This window comes from Patagioenas fasciata, chromosome 2 (genome assembly GCF_037038585.1).
Source record: "Patagioenas fasciata isolate bPatFas1 chromosome 2, bPatFas1.hap1, whole genome shotgun sequence".
In the NCBI taxonomy this organism is placed as follows: Eukaryota; Metazoa; Chordata; class Aves; order Columbiformes; family Columbidae; genus Patagioenas; species Patagioenas fasciata.
The window spans coordinates 141945697-141965183 of record NC_092521.1 but is presented as its reverse complement, the minus strand read 5'-3'; the positions used below and the strand labels follow the sequence as shown (position 1 = coordinate 141965183).

The 19487-nt window shown below is 37.6% G+C and overlaps 1 protein-coding gene across 1 annotated transcript in view; it reads left to right on the top strand.

Moving 5' to 3' along the window:
- Nucleotides 1-19487, top strand: part of UMAD1 (UBAP1-MVB12-associated (UMA) domain containing 1) — an 80419-nt gene that overhangs the window by 6940 nt on the left and 53992 nt on the right. The window contains exon 2 of the mRNA XM_065831521.2: nt 953-1070. Coding sequence (XP_065687593.1) covers nt 989-1070 — 82 coding nt within the window. The 5' untranslated portion in view covers nt 953-988. The remainder of the gene's footprint in view (nt 1-952; nt 1071-19487) is intronic.

Below are 19487 nucleotides of genomic sequence, written 5' to 3'. Positions count from 1 at the left end.
TCATAGGACATAATTTTGCAAAAGCTGGCCCAGTTGCCTATCTTCTGGCTAGTGCTCATGAAGTTTTTAATATGAATTTGTCCTTTCTAAGCTATTCAGAGTTGCTTCCATATGTAATATACCAGTCTGCAGAGAGAATACATACTGGCCATCATCTTTTGCACTTGATGTTTTTATCCCTCTAGTTTCCTTATTTTGTTGTAGCTGCTGTGAACTCGGATATTAGCTGCTTTGGAAGATTCTTTTATTGAATCATTGTTGTGAAAAAAATTTGTAATACATGATTTTGTCGCAGTTTCTATTAAGGGAATCAGTGGTAACTGGTAATCAAATTCACCCAAGTGTTAATCTGTCTCCAAGATTGCAAATGGGAAAAATGAAAGTAGATATGATGCTAATGTTGTAGGAGTGGGTGGGTTGGTCTTTTAAATTGATGCACAGACACTTAAAACTGAAAATCTCTTGTATAGTTTGCTTCATTCAGGTATTCCTGCATTATAAAGCTGCACATTTTATAGGATCATGTTTTGGGCTTTGAAGTTTAGATGTTTTATAACTAACTCTGCTGAGAAAGTTGGTGAAACAACAATTCAGAGTAGCACAAAAATATGGAAGTGTGCTGGATAAATGCTGAAAGGTGTTTCCTTCTTTCACTTTCCTTCAGAAAGGTTGAAGTTGTGCGTTTTTTGTTTGTTGCTTTGCTTTTTTTTAATGCTTCCAGTCGATTCAAAACTTTATGGAAACGTCTTTTATACTTCATTCTCTTTTTGCATATTGAAGTCAATTGTTACATCACAAGGTAATCTGTCTAACATACAAATGCACGATGTTTCCAATCTGGTAATAAAGACTAAGCTGTAATATCATGCATGTGGCCTTTGGCATAGTGTGAACTTCTTATGGTAAATTCTGATATTTTATATTTATGTAACATGTTTTTTCTTCATTTTAGATAACGACTCAGAAGGAAAAAAAAAAAAAAGAGGTTATGTTCAGCTTCTTTCGAAAAAGTCAAGATTCAAAGAAGGTTACAGTACCAGAGAGAGAGGCAGATGGATTTGTCATTGTGGGTAAGTGGCGCTTCTGTATGGAGTGATTCTTATCATCTTTGGAATGTGAAAATTTATTTGAAGTGCTTAGACCAAATGAAATGTGAAGAGAAGCCATGATAAAAATTGTTTGGAATTCTTACTTTCCTGAAGGAATTAATATTCCTAGTCTCATCATTTGGACTAAATAGCTGAAGTTTTATTTCCATAGGTACGAACTCTTATTCAAGAGCACTGAAAATGTAGTTTCTTGTCTTCCTCTCATATTGCGAGCAAGAAGTTATGTCCTTACAAAACAAGAATGCTCGAAATTTAGGCTTCTAGCTTTATGATTAGAGTTGTGGGAAGAGAATATCTTATTGCAGTCGTTAGATGACTTTGTTTTTCAAGATCCTTCCTTTTGGTGTTACTCTGAAAGTCTTTTTATATTGGAAGCCAAGAAGCATCTGTATATTTTTAATCACATGGCAAATGTCAGTGTTCTGTCTCAGAATCTGGCTTTTTCTTAGTTTGATGAAAATTAACCAGCTTAAGGTCTTCCAAGTCTTTTTGTTATTCAAAAACTAATCTGAAGTGTACTCATCTGTGGACTGGCTAAACTTGGAGCTTTAGTCAAGCTCTTTCACAGGCTTATAGGATGGCTCAAGCATGCAGAAGATAAAGAATTTATTGCTGTCATGCTGTAACTGATTCTTTTCTTTTTCCTCTTGAAAATTTGTGTTTTCCTCCTTGTAAATCTGTCATCATCAATATTCCGCTTCTGCTGCTCTGATTTACTGACTTGTTCTTACCAGGAATCTTACTGTGTTTCTGTAGGTGTTACTTCTTGAGCATTTTCAAGTCACGAAAGCCTCTAGATTATAAAAATCTAACAATATGAGAGACTATTGGAACTCTTTCTGAGGAGAACTTAGTTCTTTGTAATAGTTCTCTATTGAAACAAATCTGCCTTCACATCTGTGACTCTGTGTTGTCATGTTTCATGGTTACCTTCCACTGCACTGGTTTTGATGGTCACATCAAATCACTCCAGCACTTGCATTGTGGGAGAGTCGAAGGAGACACATCATTGTCCCAAAAAAAGTCTGGAGATCATTTAGAGTTTGAAATTCTGTAATAAGCAGAGAGTTTGAGTTCTGCACCCAAAAGTTGCGTATGTTTCACAATTGCTGGGCCTAATTCTGCATTCAATTTAACGTCATTCCTTTTTCCTTAAATGCTGTCAGTGACTGTTAAAACTTTGTTCATATAAATTCATATTAATTTGGTCTGTTAAATAGAAATTTAAGAACTATCAATTTTCCTTGAATCTTCTCTTGTTTTATTTCTATTTATTAAGATTTTTTGCTTGGATGGAAGTTAATTTAGCAACCTGCAATGAAATGGACTGTAATTTCCTACTAACTAACTTTTACTCTGCTGTCACCCTTGTCAGTGGAGCACATCACTATCTTGCTAGATGGATTTCATTGCAGAATTATAGGTCAGCACTTGAGCAGATACTTACCTAGAAGTTTTGTTTGCCTAGGAATAATAGCAGTCCAAAACAAAGGCAAAACCAAACCACAATACCTAGCTATTCTGCTAGTTATCTTTTTATTATTCACATGGGAGGTTCTGAAGCTTTTTTGAATTTAGGTATAAGATATTCTAGAATACCAATACTCAATGTCTCTAACAGCTCTCAATAGGATTATAGGACCTTTGGTGTGAATACTGCTGTAGGCACTGGACACTCTTGAAGGGAGCGAGAATTTAATTTCTAATGTTGGTTTCTACACCCAGTCTGTCATTGAAAGTATGTAAGAACAAAAACCCTGGTCTGCTGATACTCTGTGGACATGGGAGGAAGTGTTTTGCTTTTCTTTCCTGGAGAAAGAAGAGGAAAAATGCATCCTCAGGGGACGCTTGCTTCTGATTCTCACTGTTGTGGTCAGGAGAGCTTGTCTGTCACAAGTCCCTTGCAGGATTGTTCACACTGTGCAGCACTGATAAGGACAGTCAGGAGCCTTACTGGAAGTCTGAATGAGCCTTATGAAGAAAGAATGTCCATTACCTATTCAGTAATGTAGTGAGAGTACTGAGCATCACAGTTAAATGTAGATAATTGGACTGTGATTTTCCTAAGAATATTTAATTATTTTAATCTCTTTCTGTATCATCTGCTACTTGAAAAAAAGGGAAGACAGTTCAAAACTTAGTTGAGAAAGAACCACCAGAACTATCACCCTTTCAAATCTTGAGGATCTTTGTTTGTTTTCTGCTTTTTTTTCACAACTCCTCCAACTCCTGTTATATATTACAATAATTTAAATCTACTTTTGCTTGTTGAATAGCAATGCATTTGGAATTTCAATATCTGAATATCTATTCTTTGACTAAAAAGGTGACTCATGAAAACTCTTGAAGCAACGAAAACAACTTTGCAGCATAGTAGCTGAAAGATATTCTCTATTTTATCTTTTGGGGCAAACACTGCATGTGTGGGAGTCAAGAAAATATAATTTGTAATTCACTCTCCACAAAATAAATATAAAATGTAATTTTCTACCAGGGACTAAAGCATTTTTACATCTACCTACTAGTTCACTTATTTTCCAGATACTGGTCATCTCATCTGTTCATGAAGCTGTAAAAGTGGCACTTGTTCTGTAACAAGCAGAACTATTATTTTGAAAAGGGAAGAGACTTATGAAATACACGCAAACACATGTGGTTGGTTTTGATGAGTGAAACAATTGCAGAAATATGAAAAATGTTTCAGGGAGTTGCCTGATTATCACAAATTTGCCAAAATTCAGAAAACAAGTAAGTTTCCATTTAGTTTAGAGATTTTGAAGAGTAGTCATTTTTAAGAAATTTTTCATGGTTTGTGGCTTTTTTTATATAAAATAAGTTCCAGCCTACCATCCATTCTTACTGTTGCTAGCCAAAGAGAAGACAGGTTAGAGCTAGCATTTTGGTTTGGCACACAGCTAAATATCTCCCATCAGATCTCAAAGATGCATGCGACTTGTAGTCCTAATCTCAGTCTCAGATCAGGAACTGAAAACCTGAGACAGCAATGCTGCTTCCCATGTGTGTTTAGCAAGAAGGTCAGAAACTCTACAAACATCCACATGGTGCAGATGTTTTCACTAGGGTGGTCGGTGAGTGTTTTTTGCTTGAAGACAATGAAAGTATCACAGAACCACAGAATAGTTTGGGTTGGAAGGGGCCTTTGAAGATCATCTAGTCCAACCTGCCTGTCATGGGCAGGGACATCTCTTACATTGTTCAAAGTCCTGTTCAACTTGACTTTCAACACTTCCACTGATGGGGCATCCACAACTTCTCTGGGCAACCAGTCCCAGTGTCTCATCACCCTTATTTTAAAACAAAATAAAGCAAACAAACAAACAAATGAAGAAAAAACACTTATCACAGAATATTGTTCTGTATGTGCTCTTTAAAAAGTACTGCTGAATGTTGTTTTTGTTTTCAGGTTTAGCTTCAGATGCTGACGTGCAGGGTTTTAATTACTTTTCCAGAAATTTTGATGTAAGCCAGGGTGAGGGAGCAGCAAGTGCTGGTGTCTTTGCCAGGCAGGAGAATCTGCAGCTGAGTGAGGGCACTGAGAGGCCGGGGGCTTGGGTAGAGAACTTGCCTACGAGGGCTGTGGTCCCTTGTTGCCTAAGCAAGGACAGCAGAGCAGGCCTGGTGATGGTGACCAAAGTTGGTGGAGAGTCCTCAGAAGAAGTCCTCAGGGAGGGGGCAGAGCTGAGGCCAGGCCAGGTGGTCAAATCAGTGGGTTGGGGTCACCGAGGTGCATGAACAGCCACAGGCATCCCTGTGGGATGGCTTGGGCAAGGACCAAGGACCTGAGATGAGGCTTCTCCTCCAACTTTTTGCCCAGATCCTGATGCATGTGCTCAGTGCTGGCCATGCATATGGACAGCTAAACCCCTGGGGCTGGGGAAGCTGTTGCTGAGCCCGGTGGTGACGTCGGGCCTGTACAGCCAGGGTGGTCGTCTTGCTGTTTGGTGGCATCTGGAGACAGCATGGTTCTCTGGGGAGCTCTTGATCTGAGCCTTTGGCCATGCCCGAGTTCAAGTCTACTTTGTTTACTTTTAAATTGCGTTTTAAAGACCAATCTGTTTCATGGATTTAAGAGTTGTTGGGTTTTGTTTTGTTTTCTTTCAGGGATCTTTTTATGTCATGAATTGGAATGGAGTAAATGGCTTGGAGAAGCAGCTCAGTTGCTGCTGCTGATAAGCCTGATCTGTAAACTTCTGATTTTTCTTTGAACTTATGACAGCTTCCTGTTTCATTTTTTTAGATACAAATTAACATGAATTTTCAAACTGACTAATGGCTATTATGTCAGAGCTCTGCTCTTAACCTCAGGTGTGGGTCTCTACCAGGTGGTAGGGAGTATTATTATTGACTTATAGAGAGCATTTGACTGTCACCTGAAGGTTGTTTTCTGACATCCAACAATTTTGGTGTAGATTTTTTTCCAGTTCCAAGAGTAAGCCCCCAAGGAAAAATGGGCAGGCATGGGATTCTCATCTGCATGGTGTGACTGTCACAGATGTAGTGAGGGTATGGCCATGGTGAAAAGGGTTGGCAGGATTTTTATAATGAAGATACACTCCTGTTCTGTAAACCTCCGTTTTCCTTACTGTGCTTTCCTAGATGCTTGGAGGCCATATAGAAATAGTAAACAAATTTTGGATGAACACTTGCTTGTTATGCTTCTCACTATTGGAACAAGTATGATTTTTGCCTGTTATGTTTCCTCTCAAGAGAATATAAATAGTCATAGACATAAGAAATTAAGTGTTTTGAAATCTCTTCCTAATAAGGAGAAGGACTTGTGATATTTAAGTGAGTCCTGGATCTCTCAAATTAACCAACATGTGCCTCTGTTTCAATGGTGATGTCTGAAGAGAAGGAGCTCCACAGAACAAATGTGGCCAGACTTGCACCAACATTTAAAACCTCACAGAAAACAAAGTGGGAACTGCTTTTTTTCATCCTGTGAGATGAAATACAGTATAAGGCAAAAATTTCTTCATTATTAAGAAAGTAGAAGAGAACTGATATGAGAAAAAAGGTGGAAAGTTCAGGAAGTTTTTTGTGAGAAGCAAGATGTTGTAGAAATCATCACTGCTGCATGTTGTGACAAAGTCAGCAGCATAATGGGATGCAAAAGGAGTACATGAGTTTAATAAATTATGATGGATGATAACAGATAGTCTTATCTCAAAATGTTGGTGGTCAGGTATAGCTTACTATCTTAAGCTAATCTCTGCAAGACACTCAAACTTTGGCTTTATCTTAAATGAAATACTTTAACCCTACTTGGCTGTGTTCAGTACATGTATTACTGAGTTAATTCAGTATTGTAATTCCTTAATATGGAATCATCATTGTCTGTAGACAGGAGCATCCTCGCTCAGCTATGAGACTGGAAAGATTGATTTACAGCCAACTGAAAGTTTCCCTCTGTTAGCTGCAGTTACATTGCGAAATAACATCTTTCACAAATCAGGAAGTCTTCTATGCTGGAGATATGAAAAAGTAAAATGATCAAAACTAGTCAGTCTTTAGTTCTGGAAATCTTGACGCTGTTTTTCTGAAGAGCAATTTTACATGTATTGCTTCCTCTTCAATTCCAGTTTCAGTTTTGACATGAATTTATTTTGCGTGCAGATAGTCTTTGAGGTACCTTTTATTGTGGAAGGAAGATTTGGATAAATCGCATATTTGAATTAACGGACACCCCCGCTGTCACCCAACATGATATAAAGACCTATTTGTTTACACACTAATCTTGGTAATACATATCTCTACATATGTTTTTAAGAACTTCTTAAATGTTTGCTTCTGAGAGAAATGTGGTTTCAAAATCTTCAAGAGTGAGCACGTTATGAAAGGAAAATTTAATATTTTGATCCTCTCAAATCAAAGGACTACTGCATATGAGTTTTTTACTGCAATTCAAATAGGTTTTTGGTTTCTCCACTCTGCATACACACTTCAAAAATTAAATGCATCAAGAGATTTGTAAAATCTTAGTGTTGCTGCTGCTGCTGTTTGTTTTCTAGGAGGCAGTAGTAATGTGTAGTAGATTCCTGTAAATCTCTAAATTGTTTTTTTTTCATTAATATTTAAGGAGCTTTTAGTGGTGCTAGTAAGGAAGGATGGGCTGCTGCAGCGTTTTAAAATATACTATTACATTAAAGAAATGCACAAAGCTTTCTGCCAGTTGGAAAAAAGCGGTGTCTCAGTGTCCTTTCACTTTCTGTATCAATGGGCTTATATTACATATTTTTTTAATATATCAGTAAGTGCTTGTGTAGTCTTCTACTAACCAAGCTACCATTTCATTATGTTGTTTAAGTATACAAGTATTTTATACTAACTTTATAATAATATGAGATTTGGAGAAATCTTTAAATATTTTTTGTCTAACGAGTACTTTAGATATGTCAATCTATGCCACTGTAAGTGAACGCTTCCGATACACACCAGAACATCACTGTATTAAGTGACCTTTTTCTTGAATTGCTGCTTTCTGGGCTTTATACTTAAAAATCATTAGTAGCTCATTTGGGCACTGAATTTTACAGTCAGAGTTGGCTAGAAAAGGGAGGATGTATAATTCAAAGACACAGTCCTCTCAGCGATCGTTAGTTGCATAAGGAGGTAATGGCTACCCTTCATTCAGTAATGAAGTCAAACTAATCCTCTTGGGTACTAATTTTGCACAAAAACAAACTGCGTTTTTCAATAGTACCGCCAGATGGGGATTTCTCTTGTATTCAGGGGTTGTAGGGCTTTTCTCTCCCATGCACGCACACAGGCACACACAAAGTGGAGCAGTAGTAATTATCAGTACACCATTTTATTAGACTGTAGGTTTTTGACAGATTTATAAAAAGCTCTTTAAAGCCTAATATCAAATCTATAATGGCATTCCAACCTAATAAAAATAATGAAGCTTGAAATGTTGACAGCGTGTATCTAGATGTTGGCTTGTAATTCCTTCCAAACAGATCTGTTGAGGCCCATGTGGGACCTAAATAACACAAAGAAGTAAATTTGCATATTTTACAGCAGGGGGAAAAAACAGAATGCAAAAACATGAATAATTAGGAGCACAAGCTTCATGCTATATTAATACTGTTGAAAAGCATGTGTTGATTGTATTCTGAAAGCCAGTAGTGATTTGGTTGAGTGAACTCAGTCAGCATCTCTTATGCAGATTAAAGGAACTGGGTTACAGAACAACTGAAATTCATTGTTTTGCTGTATAAGGAGGTATATTTCTTAAAGGAAATATTTTTTCCTGAATTCTGTACAATGCAGGGAATCTTTTTTAATGCTTCATCAAAGCATGTGTTTTCTGACAAAGGACTTTTCAATTCTTCATTTACTTGTGCAAATCTGGATTTTAAAAATACTTCTCTCAGGCACAAATCAGATGTTAGTATTTTTAGCACCTTACTACACATGACCTACTTACTTCTCAGTCTATTACATTTCCCCATTTCTCTTTTTTTTTGCTTTCTAACGCTTGAGCCCCTGAAACACATTAATGATGCTTCTTTGCTATGCATTTGATTATTTTTTAATTAGCAAAAATGCCCTTTTAAAAATGTTAGCATACAGGCTAACATTTTTTAATCTGAATAAGATGAATCATTGTATTGGCCTCTATTGATTGCAACATAAGATTTATGACATGCTTTTTATGAAAAAAAAAGTTATTTACTTAAATATAGTAAATAGTATTAAAAGTGATTTATTGATTACTTTGGCTGAATGTTGTCATGGCCCCTTAATTCAGAGCTATCTCAAAAAGTTACCTGGTTTTAAACACTGACCCAAGGGAGGAAAAAAGAAAGATGAAGATTTCTTGTATAACTTCTACACCAGTTTTAATTCTGGGGAGAAAAAAGAAGTTAAAGTACATTCTGCTGTATTAGGCAGCTTTATTTTGAGGCTTTAAGACGGAGAAAAACACACAGAACTAAATATTTTCAATCTGTCTTTTGAGCACATCTCCTTAATTTGCATAACCAAAGGGGGAAAATGGTAAAATGTACCGGTCTTTTTAGAAGTTGATGTAATTGTATGAGGTTAAAGAGGCATCTGGCAAAAGGTTGTTTTGAGGTCACACGTGCATCTGACAGTTTGCTGCCAGCCCTCTAAGAAAATATTGGTTGGATTTGCGTTCCTGTTTTTCATATTAACTGCCTTCTGACTTGATGTATAATAAATAGGCACTTTCTACATGTCCAGGTCTCCAAACTGCTCCTGAGAGGTTTGGTCCTACTGATTTTAACTCTTGGTGGAAGTAGAATATGCTTAAGTAAGAAAATCTTGTTTTTGCTAGAAATTTTTCCTCAGAAAAGCTGAGGGCATTTCTTAGACATGACTATTCCACACTGATGTATTTACATAGGTCGACATAGTATTCTTTAACCTTTGTTTGTAGTAGGGTGTGATCACTTTTGACACCTGGGTTCTGACAATTTTACTCCCATACGTAGTATTACAGTTTACTCCCTGATAGTAGTGCCTTACTCTACTGGTCCATACACTATTCTTAAAGCAATTTGCAGTTAGAATATAAGAAAGAAGAATACTGATTGCTTATTGTAAAACCAAGTAAAAATAGTAAAATGTAGTGTAAAAGTAAGGATTTTCAAGTGCTGGTTGTAAACTTTGTTTCCCAGAATATGCTGGTCATTAAATCTCTTTCAGAATTAAAAGCTTCTTTGCTTTGATAGTTCAAGATATGATAATGTATTTTTAGCCCAAGTCTGATTTTCCTGTGTAAGGTGAACTTACAGCTAGGGCTAACTGAAAAACAAGAGGTGGAAAATGTGTTGCAGGAGTGCAAGTTGCTCTTCTGGCAAGTGATAAATTCAGGCTGAAGTCCCGCTTTCAGCAATGTACAGCATAGTTCAATCATTCCTTGAAAAGAGAGCTCTGGTCATTAGCCCAGGCAATCCCTGCCTGTCTGGTTGGAGTCATTCAGACTTCTACAGATGTTAATCAAAGTTAATTTTCTCTGAAGAAAATGTTATGTTGAGCTGATTTTACACACACGTCTCCCTATCTCTGTCGAGAGAGCTGCTTTTTCTTTATGTGCTAGGTTGAGTACCTTTCAGTAAGGGCCGAAGAAATTAAAAGATACAGGTGATTTATCCAGTCAGTTGTTTTGAACTTCAGTGGTATTTCATCTGCTTCTGCCATAACACATCTTTGGTGGTTCTCAAAGATGTTATGTGATTTCAGATCTCTGCTCACACAGCTTAATGATTTCCAGCTTTTTCATGCTGCTTTTCCCCCACAAACGAGGGCTGCATAGAGTCAGATCTGAAATTTTTCTGTCTTCCCTAGTCAAAAATAAACATTTGCTCACAACATTAACCATGGCTTGCTGGGAAGATCATACAGTAATCTGGTTTTGTGACCATGATCACTTCACTGTGCTTTTTATACCTTTTAGCAAATTATTCTAGTGATGCTTCCATTGTCATGTGCATGCCCTTCTACTTGATAGTAAAAAATAAAGAGGAATGCAAAGACCTCATATAATTAGAGGGCTACTTCATTTGTACAGTTAGTTTCTTTAACAACTAATGCACACTTTGCTGTTTTTACAGTTAACCATGTACATCACAAGGTGTAATCACAGTCTTAATTCTGTATCTCAATTCCTAAATTTATGCATGGTTATTTGCTACAAAAACTGTGTGTAGGGCAAAAATGATGGTGGACAGAAAATCATTCAAAAGCTAAAGTGAGTTTAACTCAGGAATATTGATACAGTGTGAATGTTTTTCCAGCAGCTGAGATAAACATGGGACTTCAAATCCACTCAGCAGATGTATGTTTGCAGTCTTCCCATTTCCTTCTTGTTTTTGTCAGGGTGTCTAAGTGAAGTTAGGGGAGTAGGGGAATATGGATTAGGTCAATATGGATTTTGTATTTTGTCTATAAGAATGCAAAAACTAGAGAGAGAGCTCTCACAGTTGGTAGTATTAACTTGTCAATGATGAGGTTCACTTGTTTTCGTGGGGTTTTCTGGGGTTTTTTCCCTCTTTCAATTACTCCCAGATTAATGATGAGGTCTTTGAGCATGTGACCACCATTAAACATGTACAATATACTCTTTTTTCAGTTAAAATGGGCAAACTTCCTTAAAATGATCTAAAGTCCCAGGCCTTTCCTGTAACAATAATGAAAAATTCAGTTAGACTGTATCATTCTAAATCTATTTCCATTGAGACCTGTCTAGATTAGCAATATACTGCAGTTGTTCAGAAGTTTAAGCTCGTAGTTTTCCTGTTCCAGGGTGAATAAGGGAGAAGAACAATTTAAAACCCACAGGATTAATTTTTATCCTTCTTTCAGTTTGTATGAAACTTCATTTTTTTGAGAGGGGGGAATGGGAATGTATGGCTCTTTTTTCATCATTTTGTTTTTTCAATGGGAACTTGCCTACATAATTTCTTCTGAACAATTTCATCTTTAGATCTTGCAAAAGGAAGGCCATGACTAAGGAAGATTTGATTTACAAAAGCATTAGCAAAGCTATGATAGCAGAAAGCAGCCAATATTATCTTTAAAAGATGGATATTAAATACACATACGAATGTGCCCTTCATTAGGAGAGAAAATTAGGGGGGAGGTATTTTTTTTGCTAGAACTGTTTTCCTTTACTAACCCACAAGTTATGTCAGCACTGTTATGAAGAGATGCACAAAGAGCTTTCTTTAGATTTAAACAAAACTTAATATATTGACTCCAGTTGAATATAACCTTCAGCTGGATCTATCAACTCTTAAGAGAATTTATTCCTACTTTACCCCTGTGTGAATCAGAGGTGAGACTGGAGAAGGAACCAGTAGTAGTTCCCAACTTGTGTATTGTGTTCTTAAAAAACTAGGAGAGAGTGAACCAAGAAGTAGCATTAACCAGCTTTGAAATTCCGTCTATAAAATGTGCTTTGAGCATATTTGCCTAAAATGACCCACTGGCAAAAGCAGAGACCGGCATTAAGCTTGAATTCTTGGTATGCTCTGGAGCTGAAGTGTCTGAATCAAGGCACCGTACATCAAGCACATCGGTCCACTTGATTCAAAACCAAAAGCTGAAGTTACAGTGTGTTCTTCTTGAAATATGTTTGATGTGTACTTGTGCTTATTCAGGCATTCATCTGAGAAGCAGGAGACCTCAAATCTAGTTCTGCATAGGCTTAGCGCAGTCAGATGCACATCGTCTAGCATTAAAGTCTGAAATAGTCCATTTGGGAGGACCTCCACTGTTTATGTTGGCTCCACTGTGCTTCTACTTCAATAATGCAAGATGTAGGAGCTTCTCTGATACTGCATTAATCATTGAACTGCAGTGACCTGGGAGTAAGGAGGCTGGGATACAGGTCTCTGCTCCCTACCCTGTGTGTGTGTTGTGGGTTTGTGCTTCTTCCCTTAAACTGAAATGGCTAAATTTAAAAAACCAAACCAAACAAAAAAGACCCAAAAAACAACACCCCCCAAAACAGTGTGAAGAGACAAGAGTGTATTGCCAGCTCTTAGGCATCAGGCTCCAACTCTTTTGGATTTGTTTTACCTCTGTCCCAGGCACCCTTTCCTTTCTGCATGAACCAGGCCCCGCTTCAAAAGAAAGGGGAGAAAGGTGCCCCATGCAAATTAAAGTGTAGCTGAGCGGGAGGGCTCCCCACGGGAGGCAGGAGCTTCAGTACCTTCAGACTATGGGGCCCAGATGTCAGGTCCGCTGCCTCTTGACTGGGCCGGTTAGAAGGTGAGAGGAAAAGCGAGATCTGCTCTGCTTTCCCTGGCTTTAGTTTCCAGGGAAAAGGTGCCCGTTGTGCCTGGAGTGTGTTGTGGGGGAGGCGGGAGTTCAGCTGCTTCCCGATCGGATCCAGGACACTTGTGTTCATGTGCAGAAGCGACAGCTAATGAATTTAGAACCCTAATGCTTTTTGTGGCTTCTGAGACAGCTGCTTTTTTAGATAATTGTTTTGAGTATGCCTTTGCAGGCATCATACCCATTCTAATCTTTTTGATAGCAAAATATGTGTGCTGTGTGAAGATAATGAGTCGTGGTTTGTCATAATATGCTTTTCATTTTAAATAGTATTAAAGAGCAGTCAAATTCTATACTTGTAGGTCTTTGCTATTAGACTCAATTACCTTTTTAGGAGTATTAAGAAACTATAATAGGAAAGAAGGGGGGGATTTCTAAGAAAAATAATTGAGGATCTTACTTTCGGGTGATATTCAACTTGTCACAGCCAAAAATGCATTCATCATCTGTCAAAAGTTGATTGAAGGAAGCCCTGCTCTCTTGCCAGAGGGGTGTTGCAGGTCTAGCTGTGTGGTGGGTGGGGTGTGTTTTGTTTGTGTGTGTCCCCTCTTAGTGACCCAGCCCCCCCGCCGGGGGCTGGGGCTGACAGCACTGACTGCTAAAAGAAATGGGATCTTCTTTGATGTAAAACAATGGTAAAAGGTATCCGGCACATTCTGATTCCAGGTTTGATTGATTAGAAGAAATTATAGAGAACTTCAGATTATAAAAAGTTTTATCAATTTTATTTGCCTGCATATGGCTTTTAAAAGCCTGCAGCACACAGTACTGGTGTGGAAGTAGGTTTAAAGTTGATCAGGGCCATAGTGCAATAGTGTTGGTCCAGTGCTTATCATAATAGCCCAAGCTAATTTTTCTTGCAGTTTTTTTTTTTTTTTTTTTGCAGTCTTCTGTTTGAAAACAAAAAGGCAAATTTTTTTTTTATTATTAGTTTTTAAAGACCCACCTCCCCTCCAGTATTCTTGTGATAACTTTTACTGGTTAAGTAATACAGGCTCATACCTACTTAATGTCAGCAGGTATCTTCCAGCTGCACGTCTTACGCACTGATCTTCTTAACAGCTAGTCTTGAGCAAGAAATGCTTCATTTTGTACACTCTATTTGATGAATCAGATGGAAAGCTAAGGGTGGCTGTCTTGCTCTACCTGTGTTCTTATTTCAGGAGGTGTGATACGTGTGAGGGGTCTTCTCTACTACTTCTCTCTTTTTTTCAACTTGGGTCCAGTGAAACTTCTGATTCCTCTGGGTTTATATTTCTTTAAGTCTTCAGCACATTCCTGGCTGCATAAGCCATCTGTTTGCTGACATTCTGTACCTAAAGTCAATGAACTTCTTGTGCAGAGAATGAATTATGAAGTTAAGACATTTCTGGTGAGAACATGTTTGGGGCACTTTTGATCTCGATGCTGAAGATCAGGCTTAACATGGGGCGCAAATGAACACATTCTCAGAGGCTCTTGCTTTGAAACTTCTTTTTCCATTCTACTACTGATGACTTTCCTCATGTATATACCCTCCCTTACCTTTGCCAACTGGAGAGCAACCAACAATTAATTTTGTTGCCTGTGTGACTTAAAGTAGCATAAGTGCTCTGATGTGATGATACCTGGAGTGTTAAGGGCCGGTCTGCTGATACTGTGTTTCAGGCGTCTGGTGTATTCTGCCCCTTTTGAGAGCATTGAACCATGTGCTATGCTGACATGCTGCAAGCAGAAGATCACAGTGTGTATACTATGGGGGTGTTGTTTGACTTTTAGTTTTACTATGCGAGTATGTCTGGGCTGCTTTTTATTACTGTCAAACCACCCAAAAGAGCAGAACTGGTGTTAAAATAAAAAAGAAGGCAGTTTTTGAGAAGTCAGGATTTTGAATACGTTCTTTAAGATAACTAAATAGATAAAAGCCATATAAACTGCTCCCAGAAATCATCATTACGCCAAAGCGTAATGTAACGTGGTTCTTGTCCTTCTTTCTTCCCTACAAAACACCACCGTCTCTAACTGGGAAATCATATTCTGAAATATAAATGGAATGATTTGTATGAAACCTAGTTGTGAAGTACAATGTGTAGGTAATCAGGGTAAGAAACGTGTCCCTCACTGCTTTAGAAACATGCTGAAATGCTCGTCAGCCAGGGGCAGAGATATCCCAGAGTGTGTTTACTGTTGCCAGTTGTTAAAATCCTGTCTACTTTTAGATGTTCCTAGCTTCTGATGTATTTATTAACAAAAGACAGATACAAGAATCTCAGCTAGTACACTGGATGGACAAAAAGATATCCAAAGGAAGAGCTTTCTGTATTCTTACGCTCCCCACATTCTAATGGGATACTAACTAATACAAAGTATTTTTTCTTCTCAAATGGAAATATCTTATTTGTGGAATGTTACTATATGCTCCAAACCTGGTCATGATAGACTCTTCTAAGAATTGTGGTGCAGAAGCTCAGGAAAGGTTTGTAGATTCCCTTGAAACCTTAGTGATGTGTTTGTTTGGGGTCATATATATGGCCTTCCTAATTTCCCAAGGTGGCTTTATGTACAATTATTTTTGTTGGTGAAACAGTTGAGGTTTTCTTGCTGCTGAGCATAATCCATGTTTTAGTCATGATGAAAATGCTTGGATGGTTTAGATCTTGATGTAAACTTTGAGGTAGATAGATTAAATAAATACTGTTTGAATAAACAGCATTGTGGAGGGGGGAGGGTTTTTTATATTTAGTTTATTGTAAGCTGATGTCTGGTTACCTTTTTCCCCTTAAGCTGTGTCCCTATTTTAGCATGGGAGGATCAATTGTTGCCTTCTTCTCCCTGGTTACCCAGTGTAGAGGAAATACTAGACTATGGAGTTGATCCTTATGGAACACTGCTAAAATGTTGCTGCATGTCCACCACCTGCTTCTGAACGAAATATTTCTAGCAAGTCATATGTATATGGTTTTCTATTGCCAATGAATTATTTTCTGAACAGTGAGTTGAAGGAATAGCCTCAATTAAAGTAAGTGTGTGCATTGGAGATAAATTCACCATAGTATTCAAGTTGAAATGATTCAAAGCTAAATGTGGAGTTAATGAAGTGAAGCAGAGCTCTGTGGTTCTTGCCTTGTTCTGTGAGATCTTCCACTGGAGATCCTCAAATAGCCAAGTAACAGAGCAGCAAAAGGCTGACAAAGGTTGAATATCTGGTCCAATCTCATAACACCATTTAATTCTTGTATCCTGATATTCTTCACTTCAGGTATTTCAGGATCTTCCAGGATCATGCCCTTCTGACAAAGGGGAATTTCAGGACATTAAACATTGCATATGATGGAACCACTGCAATTAAATCCTCTGTGAATGCCTTAGAACATGAGAGGAAATGTGAGAGGGAGCAAATATGTCTTTAATTTACCTTTGAACTAACTGATTTCAGGTGACTGTCCACAGGTTCATTTGTCCATGTAAATTAGAGTGCCCTTTTGACCTCAAAGCTACCAAATTTTAAAGTGAAGAGGCAGACAGACAGAAAAAGCATAACTTACCAAACACATGATGCAAAGTATTAGCTGTCCCTTCAGAATTCAGCTTCTGATGTTAATATGACTTATATCTTACAGAAACCAATAGCTCTTGGCTGGTTTCCAGACACTTGGGGGAAACTTTAGGTTATAATTATGCTTTACAGCTTCTTTTAATTAAAAAAAAATCAAAAAACAACTTCATATTGCCAACAATTTACTTTTGTCCAAGTGCTTTCATTAAAATACAGTACCAATGTGAAAACTTAGTTCTTAAGAAAATGAACCTAATTTTTAGGAGTTCTTATAAGTGAATATATTTCACAGAGATGTATGATTATCTATACAAATTGTTGGTTTCAAGATTTGACCACAGTAAAATTTTCCTCCCTATGTAAACTGAAAACAATGTTAGTCCACTTATGAGTATGTTTACTTGTTATTTTTTGTGTTGGATGTAAGCTGAAAGTTGATGACATGTCTTTTGTATGCCGCTGCCTGTGTGTTTTCAATATAGGAGGAAATAGAATCAGTTCAGCATGACTGGATTACTATAAATAGTTCTAGAAAATACCTTTATTTCCTCTCCACATTTATTTTTGTCATATGCCTTACCAACTCTTCAAAAATCTGTATGATGTAATAAAACCTGAGTGTTATATTTCTATTTTAAAAATCCAAAGGTACGACACAGCGTGGTGGCCATACTTGAGAAAAACAACAACAAAATAAGCCCATCTTATCCAAATATTTTGTGCATGTTTTGTTCATCGTTTTTCAGAGAGGTAAAGAATTTAACTGTTGCAAATAATAGTGATGAAAGCAATAATGCAATGTATTCTTGTGCTAGAAACATTAAAAACTATTTTGAGAACTAAGTAGTACATTTCTGCATTAAAAGGAAAAAACCTATATATTTCATTCTTTTTAGTTTTTTTCTTCAAGTGGAAACTAATTAGATAAAAATAATCTTACACTATTTCTAACTTAGAACCATTTATAGGTGAAGAAGTTGAAATTTTAAATAGGATAGTTATGCGGTCTAAGTGTATTCTACTGGTGGATTCTGGGGTATTTCCAACTGTAGTTTAGGTAGTATTACTGCCATGCTTAAGGCACTTACTACAGTACCTTGATACATTAAAAAAACCCATCATTTTTATATCTGAACTTTTTCGCAAGGGGAGTGAAGGTAGGTTTTTCACATTGAGTTAAGTACATGTGCAGTGTCCCACAGTCAATTCAGGTTTAGGGAGGTTTGAAAACTTATCCCAGTGCTAGTATGAAGATGGCTGATTATTAGCATGACCTAGCAGAAGTTAGAATATTTTAAAAGGCTGAAAAAAAATTTTTAAGTCTCAAAAGATACTAGTCATCATCTGTATTTCTGCTCTATATGCAGACTCTTCTTTTTTCTACTTCCTCCATATTGTCTAAGTTAGCTTTCACTAAGAGTTGCGAAGTCTTGATATGATTAAGTGAAGTTTTTGTGAAGTTAAACAGGTTTGTATACTTGGCACATTGAGATAAAGCATTTAATATTGCCTATAGATAGTACCTTCAAGTTTATTTTTAGTAAAATGTACATAGTTAAGAATTCCCAAGTGCTGAAGAGAGCAATTGTCACCCTGGAAGTTTACAGTGGCAAGTTCTGGCTTGTACTAATTCAGACTGGGGAGGAGACATATCTTTTAGTTTATCTGTTCATCATTGTGACTTGTGAGAATGAAACAGTACAGATGGTAGATCTGGTTTGATATTGAAGGAGTTCGTCCATCTATCTACATTGCTGTATGTCCTTCTGGTGTGTAAGCATTGCTAGAATTTGGTGGCCTAGAAAATACAGAATAGAAGCAGGTAGCTATTTCTACTGTAAATTAAGATATACCTGTAGTTGAGACTTATTCTGAAGTGTGCCACCCACACTTTGAAAGTAGATTTTTGGAAATTGCTGAGTAAGAGCAGAGCAAATGACAAACAACTGCCCATTTCCTGAAATCTTTGGATGGCATCTGAAGGCAAAATAATAATAATAATAATAATAATAAAAAAAAAAAGCTCAGTATAAAAATGAGGGAGCTGCAACAACTGATGAGATGGATTATGTTGAGTAGGTTTAGAAGTTGAGTGTATGTCTGGCATAGTGAACTGTTGGCTCTGCTGACCAAAGCTTGAGTATCAGCCAAGAAGAGTTGATTGACTTGTCACTATGCGCTTTGGTTGATGAAGTGTTCTGTGGCATTTGGACAGTGGTAGCAGTATGGTATTTTGGTGTCTTTCAAAGAAGGTAAGAGAGTCTGTTAGGAATTCTGGGTCTGTATACTCTCATGTGTTGCTGATCCCAGTTTCACATGACTATACTAATTACAGATATTCTTTCATACCTTGCTCCATTCAGTCCTATCCAAGTACAAACAGAACTCCGTTTCTGTCTTCCAGTGCCACAGCACGTAAGTGCAGAGACATCTGCGTATATGTGTTAAAGTAATTGTATTTTCTAAGTGGGTTCCAGAGCAAGAGAGCTACACTTGCCTGTTTGGCCACTTGCTGGCCACGCTGGTGTCTCATAATCCACTCACTCTAGGTGGCCTTGCTGGTTATGCCTGTTGGTGCATCTGAGGTGAGGATTTACTGAGAAGTGGAAAACAAATGGAGTTGTGTTGATTCTAGAGGAGGACTTTCTAGGTGGAGCTGTTCTAGGTGAAGCAAAGTTTCCCCTCTCTGTGTGTAATCCACCAGGGGGGGATGAACACCAAAATTTGGAAGGAGCAAACCAGCAAAGCGTTTGGCTAGGCTGGCCTTTTTGCATCTCAGAGTACAAAACCTTGTTGCCACTCCTGTGTGTCAGAATCACCATGTGGACTGGTGGGTTGTTCCTTGTACTCTTGAACAAAGAGAGAGGCCATAACTCTACGTTTAACTTTTTGCTGCTATACATTTGCCTCAGCAAAACTTTGCAGGAAAGAGAATCCACAGCTGTGGATTTTCTTAAGCCTTTCTGCCTGGATGGCCTGTGGCTTTTGCGATTGATTTAACTTCAAGTTAT